Source organism: Glandiceps talaboti, chromosome 2, assembly GCF_964340395.1.
Source record: "Glandiceps talaboti chromosome 2, keGlaTala1.1, whole genome shotgun sequence".
Classification (NCBI taxonomy): domain Eukaryota; kingdom Metazoa; phylum Hemichordata; class Enteropneusta; family Spengelidae; genus Glandiceps; species Glandiceps talaboti.
The window spans coordinates 32,716,017-32,727,197 of NC_135550.1; the positions used below are offsets into that span (position 1 = coordinate 32,716,017).

The window sequence follows — 11,181 nt, forward strand, 5'->3', positions numbered from 1 at the left end:
TGTATCTGGAAATTCCAGATGTGACCATTGGGGGGGGGGGGGTAGTGTGTGTTTGTTCGTTGGTTTGTTGTCGTTTACTCATGTATATATCTACTCATTTGTCGGTTTATTTTGTTTGTTTATTTATTTGTTTGTTTGTTTGTTTGCTTGTTTGTTTGTCTGTCTGTTTGTTTGTTTACTTACTCATTTGTCAGTTTATTTTGTTTGTTTGTTTTTGTTTGTTTGTTTGTTTGTTTGTTTGTTTGTTTGTTTGTTTGTCTGTCTGTCTGTCTGGTTGGTTGTTTGTTTGTTTGTTTACTTGTTTATTTGTTTGTTTGCATTCGTAAACAAAACTAACTGAGCCTGAGCTCCCTGTGGTGTAAGTTGTAAGGTTTGGCGTAATGACTCACATACATATGACTTGTATATATATAGAAACTATGTTCATTTACCTGGAAGTAGAGTACAGATAGTATAAAATGATGCGTTCTAGGATATTCACATCATTCTGAACACAGGATTCACAATCGAGCCGCAAATCTCGTAAGTAACATTTTTAGTAACATGTTTTCATTTGAGATGTTTATGTGAGAGTACATGTTAACCCATTACATGTAGACGACCGAACGACACTCACAGAGAAATGACATCGTTAGTGAACGAGAATAAATGTAATATATAACAGCGCAGTGTACGATATGAGTCTAATATTTATGTTATCTCAAGCATATACATTTTAGTGATAATTGCATGACGAATGATATTCTAGAACTTAATGTAAGGCGTATATAGCATGTACTTGTTTTCCGCTTGTGTGTTCCAAGCAAACGATCGATGCCGTGCTGATGGCCGTGCTGCAGATCCGACGGAGAGGACTGCCAGCATCCGGGTGGGGTGGGCATACTGACACAGTAAATGTATGTATAATGTCCCGTGGTTTTGAATCCCCTTTTTTAAAGACTTGTTTAGACTTTTGACTCTTGTTTTTTTAAGCATTATGTAGAGGTGTGACCATGGATGTATTAATAGGGGAGATGTAGCATTATGTAGAGGTGTGACCATGGATGTATTAGGAGAGATGTAGCATTATGTAGAGGTGTGACCATGGATGTATTAGGGGAGATGTAGCATTATGTAGAGGTGTGACCATGGATGTATTAGGGGAGATGTAGCATTATGTAGAGGTGTGACCATGGGTGTATTAGGGGAGATGTAGCATTATGTAGAGGTGTGACCATGGATGTATTAGGGGAGATGTAGCATTATGTAGAGGTGTGACCATGGATGTATTAGGGGAGATGTAGCATTATGTAGAGGTGTGACCATGGGTGTATTAGGGGAGATGTAGCATTATGTAGAGGTGTGACCATGGATGTATTAGGGGAGATGTAGCATTATGTAGAGGTGTGACCATGGATGTATTAGGGGAGATGTAGCATTATGTAGAGGTGTGACCATGGGTGTATTAGGGGAGATGTAGCATTATGTAGAGGTGTGACCATGGATGTATTAGGGGAGATGTAGCATTATGTAGAGGTGTGACCATGGGTGTATTAGGGGAGATGTAGCATTATGTAGAGGTGTAACCATGGGTGTATTAGGGGAGATGTAGCATTATGTAGAGGTGTAACCATGGATGTATCATAGGGGAGATGTAGCTCACCTAATACATCCATGGTGTGACCATATCTTTTGAATGTACGTATGACTTTTGATCCCCCAAACTTTGTTTCCAAATTGCTGATTTTCAACGTTTCTGCATGATGTTTTATTACCTCTATTTCCTTCGTATATTGTTGTTTTGTTTTGTTTTGTTTTATTTTGTAGTGGATCATAGACCCTCCACCAACGTTGGTGGACGGTCTATGAGTAGATCAATCAACCAACAAACCAATCAATCAATCAATCAATCAATCAATCAATCAATCAATCAATCAATCAATCAATCAATCAATCAATCAATCAATCAATCAATCAATCAATCAATCAATCAATCAATCAATCAATCAATCAATCAATCAATTGATTGATAATCAACAATCAATTAATTATACATTTATACATTTAGTAACTTTGTTTATTCATTTGTACACCGTAGATTCGTGTACAATACAAAAAATGTATACTAGATATACCTTTTTCACCCAAGAGGGCGCTCTATACTCTCCTCGCAAATCAACATGTCCGTCAACACACCTGTGTACGTGTAGACACACACAGATCGAGATTACGGTTACCCGGAATCACTTGGTCACTGCTAGAGTTTCCACCATGTAGGATGACGAACTTTCTATTTATGTCTTAACCTTTGATTTGCCTACATAATAGGGAGTGTCTACAGTTCGACTCAACAGATCTTGCCCGAACTTCGAAGTGAGATCAGTCTGATCTCAGTACACGATAGCAACGCAAGGCTTGACGGACTAGTTTTGAAAGGTGAAGGTAAGTGTGAAGTGTATCGTTATTATCGGTAGTTTTGTGTTTTCAAGTTTCCCCAGCCCTCTCCCATGTCCTGAACAATTAGATGGTAAAATGTGTAGACGGTGAAATGTACATTACAGGATCTAGAATTCGTAAAGTTGTGGAGATATCTGTACACGTATGCCGGGTATAAGTAACCATGGTGATATTTTCATGGTCTAATCATGGAGGTATAAAAATATTTTTATACCTTCATAGTCTAATTATATCATATAACTTATAAGCGATCTGTAGGACACAGATAGGCAGTGATGTTTACTGTATTATATTGCGACCGTTACATGCCCATGAACTCATAATCACTGCAGAACAGTTGCATTTCGTCCACATAGAACAGGACAGCATGGATTCTATTTAAGATAGGTTACATTTATCACTAGATATCAAGTTATCAACCCCCATAATATACAGACCTCGAAAAGAGGGTGCTCCTACACTGAAGGAGTATTCCCCCCCCCCCCAATTTTTAAAAAAAAATCAACAACAACAACAACAACAACAACAACAATATAACAATATTGCCAAGATAATGCAATTTACACTCATGTTAGTTATTTCAATATTTTGATGAAGGATTGGTGCCTTTCAATCTGATACAATACCATACATATGTCTAGAAGGGAGTTGTCCTTAACATATATGCAAATTTAATACCATACATATGTCTACAAGGGAGTTGTCCTTAACATATATGCAAATTTAATACCATTACTTCCGTGTTCTTTTGTCAAGTAAATATGGAAATAAAAGTATAGATAAGCATTATTTAGGATTAGTTTCTTCCCCTTCACTCATAGACCTTGTAAGATATAATATCTGAAGGCCCTTGTAAGCTAGCCTATGATATCTGAAGACCCTTGTAAGCTAGCCTATGATATCTGAAGGCACCTTGTAAGCTAGCCTATGATATCTGAAGGCCCCTTGTAAGCTAAGACTTAGTCTATCTGAAGGCACCTTGTAAGCTAAGCCTTAGTCTATCTGAAGGCACCTTGTAAGCTAAGCCTTAGTCTATCTGAAGGCACCTTGTAAGCTAGCCTATGATATCTGAAGGCCCCTTGTAAGCTAAGCCTTAGTCTATCTGAAGGCACCTTGTAAGCTAAGCCTTAGTCTATCTGAAGGCACCTTGTAAGCTAAGCCTTAGTCTATCTGAAGACCCTTGTAAGCTAGCCTATGATATCTGAAGGCCCCTTGTAAGCTAAGCCTTAGTCTATCTGAAGGCACCTTGTAAGCTAAGCCTTAGTCTATCTGAAGGCACCTTGTAAGCTAGCCTATGATATCTGAAGGCCCCTTGTAAGCTAAGCCTTAGTCTATCTGCTAGACCTCGGATCTTCTTCCGATATAATACAACACATGACCGAACATCGCTATCGAGGATGGAACATCCAAGTGTTCAGGCAAGCCCTCACTGCGAACTTCGTTCGCTTATGGTATCGAAAGAATATTTATTCACCAATTTGTGTTTGGTTAATCATTTAAAACTGTTATTTGTAATTCACCAAATATATTGAATACCATCTAGATACTGGAAATGTTTTAATTTTTTTTCTAGATTTGAACGTTAAGTATCAACCAGTACAATGTCAGCAGATAATCGAGATAATGATGAAAGCCCTGACCAAACATCAGCATCACAAATCAGTGTTAGACTGGCTTCACTGGAGAAGACTAATATCACACTACCTGGTGAAATACAGGCAGATAAACTTGCTTTCTACATTGACAATGTCTTTACAAAGGAGGTAAGTATAAAGTCAAAAAAATACATGAATATTTTAAGGAGACTGTCACCAATGTCCAGTCCTTGAAATAAATGGTTGACTCATGACTCTTTCCAAAATAAACATTTTGTTGATTACTTTGCCCATTTCTTTCCTGGAAATCGTAGGTTTGGAGCCGGCTAGTATACATATATTGGCATGCAGACATCCTGCATATATTTATTCAGAACTTGATTACATCGATGGGCTAATACTGACATGAATGTCATTGGTTAGCTGCAATAGTCTCTGCTGTACCTTCTATCAGACGCTAACCCAACCCACCCATCCCCACCCCCACCCCACCCCACCCCCTCCTGTATTGTACAGGTTACTTCTCAACTTAAAGTGTCCATGAAAATAATGTTTTAAAACTCACAGAATACATTACATTTCTAATAATCAAAACCAACACATTGTACAGTGTACTTGTATTCACAAGGAGATAAAAATACTTATATTTTACACTTTGTGATTGTTAATTTCAATGACATGTAAACTTTTGAGCTTTTTTTTGACAGGAATGTGATGACTTTATCAGAAGAGCAGAAGAAAAAGGTTTGGAAATGGCAATGATTAACATTGGAGGAGGAAGGTAGGAATTGGAAAGTGAAACTTTCACATCTGTTATACTTGTTTATATGGAAATAAACATCTGTTATATTTTTGACTATTGATATGGAAATTTGTTTGTTGATTTGATATGTCACACATCACAGTTATAGAAATCTACTCATAAAAGAATCAAACTAAAGACTGATGATAAGGCTCCTCAAAACATTTTGAAATATGAATACATATTCACAAATTGCTGACTATGCAAAGTAGGTCTAAAACTGAGAAATATACCATTTGAAATGAAGAAACAGTACATTGTCAATCTGGTTTTATGTCAAATGCATGTAACAAGTGCGCACAAAAGAACAAACAACAATAAATGTAAGAGCTAAAAAGAAATCACATCCGTGTACACTACATTGGATTTTAATCAGATTGAGTACATTGTAACACCTCTTTATGTTTGGAATCCTAATAATTGCAGACATTCCATAGGTAGGGAAAGTTAGCACATTACCAATTTATTTATATGTATATATTGCTGAGGACAAAAACTAAGACTTAAAGGGTGTAAACTATACAAATCAAGAAAAAGTTTTATAATCTGAGTCACGGAGTTGATGCAGACATGTGGAATCACTGTTTGTAATATGAATATGAATATCTTTAAAGAAAATGTATTTGAATGTAATTAATTCTGTCAGATTGCCTATCTGTCAGATATCTTAGTTGTAAATAATAGTGTTGTATTCTACAGCTGGACAAACAAGACAGACATGTACTTACAGACCCAAGAAAAACATTGAGAATATACATACAAAACTTGATGTGATATCATTGAAGTATTTTTGAACATAAACTTTTTTTGCAGGGAACAACTGAGGCCAGAGGCTAGAAACAATTTTAGATGTTACATTGATAGTTTTGAAGAAAGTGAAAGAATCTGGGAAAGAGTCAAACAATTTGTACCGAAGACCTGGATTGGACATAAAGCTTTGGGACTGAATGAAAGGTAAGGCAAGAATTCATTCATTCAGATTTCACCAAGTATGCCTATAAGACATACTGTATACTATAAGTCAGTAACTTAGATTTCACCAAATATGCTATAAGACATACTGTACTATCAGTCAGTTAGATTTCACCAAGTATGGCTATAAGACATACTGTACTATTGGTCAGTTAGATTTCACCAAGTGTGGCTATAAGACATACTGTACTATCAGTCAGTTAGATTTTAACAAATATGGCTATAAGACATACTGTATACTATAAGTCAGTTAGATTTCACCAAGTATGCCTATAAGACATACTGTACTATTGGTCAGTTAGATTTCACCAAATATGCTACAAGACATACTGTACTATCAGTCAGTTAGATTTCACCAAGTATGCCTATAAGACATACTGTACTATCAGTCAGTTAGATTTCACCAAGTATGCCTATAAGATATACTGTATACTATAAGTCAGTTAGATTTCACCAAGTATGGCTATATAAGACATACTGTACTATCAGTCAGTTAGATTTCACCAAGTATGGCTATAAGACATACTGTACTATTGGTCAGTTAGATTTCACCAAATATGGCTATAAGACATACTGTACTATTGGTCAGTTAGATTTCACCAAATATGGCTATAAGACATACTGTACTATTGGTCAGTTAGATTTCACCAAATATGGCTATAAGACATACTGTACTATCAGTCAGTTAGATTTTACCAAGTATGGCTATAAGACATACTGTACTATCAGTCAGTTAGATTTCACCAAGTATGGCTATATAAGATAATCTATGCTATCAGTCAGTTAGATTTTACCAAGTATGGCTATAAGACATACTGTACTATCAGTCAGTTAGATTTCACCAAGTATGGCTATAAGACATACTGTACTATTGGTCAGTTAGATTTCACCAAGTATGGCTATAAGACATACTGTACTATTGGTCAGTTAGATTTTACCAAGTATGGCTATAAGACATACTGTACTATTGGTCAGTTAGATTTCACCAAGTATGGCTATAAGACATACTGTACTATCAGTCAGTTAGATTTCAAGGAAAGATATAAGGTGAGTGACAGGTAATTACCTGCGTGTACTTTTCTGTTACCGTCACTTCTGGTTTGGGTGTTCTAGCGATGAGCGTGGGGCTTCTAAAAAGCATGTTCTTGCATCAGTTTTTGTACTGGCAAGCATAAAAATTGCATACAAACCTGGGAAAATTTAGGCCAATCGTAATAATTCTAACCTAGGAAAATGAAGAGGCTGATAAAAAAATAAATATAAAAAAGAAGTAAAAGTAGAAATGGTGTTTCAGCGTATATGTCAAACATTATATTAATTCTATAGCTTTTAGTTGCATAGTTTCCATGGAGATTACCATGGCAACTATGGTTTTGCAGTAGTCAGAATCACATTTCGACAGCAATAGCAAAAATATTTGCATGGGTACCCCAATTATTTATTTCAAATTTTGAATGAACATTTCACAAGAAATGTGTAGTTGTTGACCAACATTCATGGATCTACTATTTTTCATCAACTGTTGACAAAATATCTTGCTTTCAATTATTCCCAAACAAAAATTATCAAAGTTTAATACATTTGTACATGATTTAGTATATGATGTGCTAAAATACTACATTTATTTTGAAATTTAGTCAGTATACAAATCCTAGAATACACCAAAACTACTGTCACTAGAGGGCGCTCTACTTCCAAATTAGTGTGGAACCCCAAATTTTGAATAATTCATAGCGAGCCTCCTTAATCATACATGGCACAATTACAAAGTCAAAGGGGTGGATGTTTATAGAAAAACACCAAATGTGAAACTTTTTATAGCATGTATGTACATTATATATAGTAATGCACAACTCTGATTGAGTAAGTTTTTAGGTGTTAGGAATTTTTTTGATTTTTGATATTATTTATATTTCATTTGATTCAGACAAGAGCAAGCCATGTGATGACATCTATTCATGTCTGACATAATATACGTGTGCTGTCATTTGATTTTCAATATTTATAGATTTTTACTTTCCTCCTTTGTTGAACAGACTACGTGTACTACGATATGATCCTGGAGAGTACTTTGGACCTCACTGGGATGGTGTCTACAAAAGAGACAATGGAGAGAGAAGCTATTTAACACTTCAACTCTATCTAAATGAGGTAAATCATCATTAAAAATTGAAATTCTCTCTCACTCTCCCTCTCCCTCCCCCCTCCCCCCCCCCCCTCTCTCTCTCTCTCTCTCTCTCTCTCTCTCTCTCTCTCTCTCTCTCTCTCTCTCTCTCTCTCTCTCTCTCTCTCTCTCTCTCTCTCTCTCTCTCTCTCTCTCTCTCTCTCTCTCTCTCTCTCTCTCTCTCTCTCTGAATTTTTTTCAATACATTCAACTCTTCTGCAATTTGATAACTATGGTATATGTATAAAAGCAACACTTTCATCTGTCTTGCTACTCACATATATCTGGTTCTTTTCCAAACATTATAAATCATGATAATATACAAATTCTGTATAAATTAATGTTTACCATTTCATTCACTGCATTAATTATGTCCTACAATACTTACAAAGTTAATACTACTTTGTATATGTGAACTGTTAAGATTTCTCAACATAATGTATCATTTACCGGTACTTTTCAATTGGTTAGGGTTTTCAAGGTGGTTCTACAACATTTTTGCCTCTGCATCAATCACATAGACCAGTAGAATGTGTGCCCAAAATAGGTAAGATATGGCAATCTTCTATGAATTTAACCTTTTTAGCTATTGGCACATACATGGCACAATATAACCATTGAATGAAACAATGGGATATAAAAAAGCTTAAAATTCAGAATATTTAGCCTTCGACTACCTCAAATGGTTATTGTATAGGATGAGTTAATATTTACATTGTGGTTATCCAAATACATGTAAAAACCATGACATAACCCTGTACGACTGTATGTGGATTTGAACTGAATTTGTACTTTGAACATTGTACTTTCCTAACTTTTTCCAGCAAAGGGAAATGGCATTCTTAGCCTTGCAGCAAGTATAAAATAGTTCAAAACTGCATTTCCATTTTTTGATTCATTTTTCCCTAATGTAGAATTAGAGCATGATATCTTCTAATGCTTTTTCTTTAAAATGGCTGCAAACTAGTTGCCCAGTTTATGTTGTAAATGTTGTTTAATTTACTAGATCACATCTTGAATTATCAATTTGCTCATATTACTTAGGTCATGTCTTACATATGTGAAACATGTCAGATCACATTTTTCAATTTGTTGATTTTCAGGCCATATCTTTATTTTCAAGAAATTGATATATCACACTGATTTTTTTTCAAATTGTTTTTTCAGGTCGTGTCTTGGTCTTCCAACATGATATTCTCCATGAAGGTTCTAAGTTGATCCATGGTAGAAAATATGTAATCAGAACTGATATAATGTTCAGTAGAGAAATAATTAGTGTCTTTGATGATGATGATGAAAAGATGGAATAAAGATTACCAAACCAGTCAATATCATCATAAATAACTACATTACTTTAGATGAATCAAGAAGAAGACAACTTTGACAAAAGCTTGGATGATGTTACATGTAGACCTTTATTATTTACAAGGCTGTCATTTTCTGTCAGTCTCTAATGTACATGAATTAGCTGCACTACCTACTGACAGCTGACACCATGTTGTTGCCAAACTTAGTTTCAGCTAAATGAGCTGAAAGCCAAAATATCTATATTGACTGTAGTGTTAAGATAGTAATATGGACAATATGTATGATTGGACATTTACAAATACACAGAATTTAGCAATTTACTCTTGGTTAAGAACAAATGAAGATATGATTTATATCTGCTATCATTTCAATCATTTGACCAGTCACATGCCTTCAAAAAGCAGTACATGAAATTCATGATTTATTGATGTACACTATAATTTATTATTGTGAAGCATTTCAGTGTAGCTTGCTACAGAAACTGACAAGCCCTAAAGTACATCAGTGTAAACAAATGTAGTGTACATCACTGTAAACAAGTCCTAAAGTACACCACTGTAAACAGACCTAGTGTACATCAGTGTAAACAAATCTAGTGTACATCACTGTAATTAATCTAGTGTACATCAGTGTAAACAAATCTAGTGTACATCAGTGTAAACAAATCTAGTGTACATCAGTGTAAACAAGTCCTAAAGTACATCAGTGTAAACAAATCTAGTGTACATCAGTGTAAACAAGTCCTAAAGTACATCAGTGTAAACAAATCTAGTGTACATCAGTGTAAACAAGTCCTAAAGTACATCAGTGTAAACAAATCTAGTGTACATCAGTGTAAACAAATCTAGTGTTCATCACTGTCATTAATCTAGTGTACATCAGTGTAAACAAATCTAGTGTACATCAGTGTAAACAAATCTAGTGTACATCAGTGTAAACAAGTCCTAAAGCACATCAGTGTAAACAAATCTAGTGTACATTAGTGTAAACAAATCTAGTGTACATTAGTGTAAACAAATCTAGTGTACATCAGTGTAAACAAGTCCTAGTGTACATCAGTGTAAACAAGTCCTAGTGTACATCAGTGTAAACAAGTCCTAGTGTACATCAGTGTAAACAAGTCCCAGTGTACATCAGTGTAAACAAGTCCCAGTGTACATCAGTGTAAACAAATCTAGTGTACATCAGTGTATCCAAATTCAAATTCATCTGTGTTTTTAAATCATAATATTGAATTGAACTTTTGTACCAAACACAAACCTAAAAATTGTACCTTAAATTTTCGACTGCACATTTCAGTCTTTGTCAACAGATTAACCCACTATTCAGCACACATTACCTTATGAACACATGAGTCTAAAAAGGGATCATAAGTGTCTGGAAGTTGTATCAATTATTTATACACTTTTATATGGTATAATTGTTATGGATATCAATATGCTGCAAGTGTACTGATGGTGATTCCTGTAATATTGACAAAATTAATTTTATGTAAGTTGTGAATGTTATTTGCTGTGTTTTCAAATGTAAAATTTTGATGTGTTTTAGATGTAAGAAATAACTTGTAGAATGCTGAGCTGCTGTATAATCTGAAAATATTATGTTTAAAGATTGGATTCATGAAGTTATTATTGAAACAATACTGTACATTTAGTAAAAACATATTCTAATTTTGGTTCCTGTATTAAATACTTCCAAGATCAAGTTTATCAAATTTTACAATGTAATTATATTTTGTTGTGTTTTCGAAATGTAAAACATATAGAATGAGCTGACTGACGTACTATCTGAAAATATTATTTTTTTAAAGATTGGATTCATGAAATTATTATTGAAACAATACTGTACATTTACTGATAATAGTAAACTTGATAGCAGTATCTTTTAATCTGTACATTTATGTT

General features: G+C 34.6%; 1 protein-coding gene across 1 annotated transcript; it reads left to right on the forward strand.

Annotated features, from left to right (window-relative positions):
* Nucleotides 1-472: 472 nt before the first annotated feature.
* Nucleotides 473-11,178, forward strand: LOC144452113 (uncharacterized). The gene is made up of 8 exons (XM_078143135.1): nt 473-522; nt 2,308-2,421; nt 4,010-4,199; nt 4,739-4,812; nt 5,647-5,787; nt 7,842-7,956; nt 8,441-8,516; nt 9,137-11,178. The coding sequence occupies exons 3-8, from the start codon at nt 4,038-4,040 to the stop codon at nt 9,277-9,279; spliced, it is 711 nt and encodes a 236-aa protein (XP_077999261.1). The 5' UTR covers nt 473-522; nt 2,308-2,421; nt 4,010-4,037; the 3' UTR covers nt 9,280-11,178.
* Nucleotides 11,179-11,181: the final 3 nt, after the last annotated feature.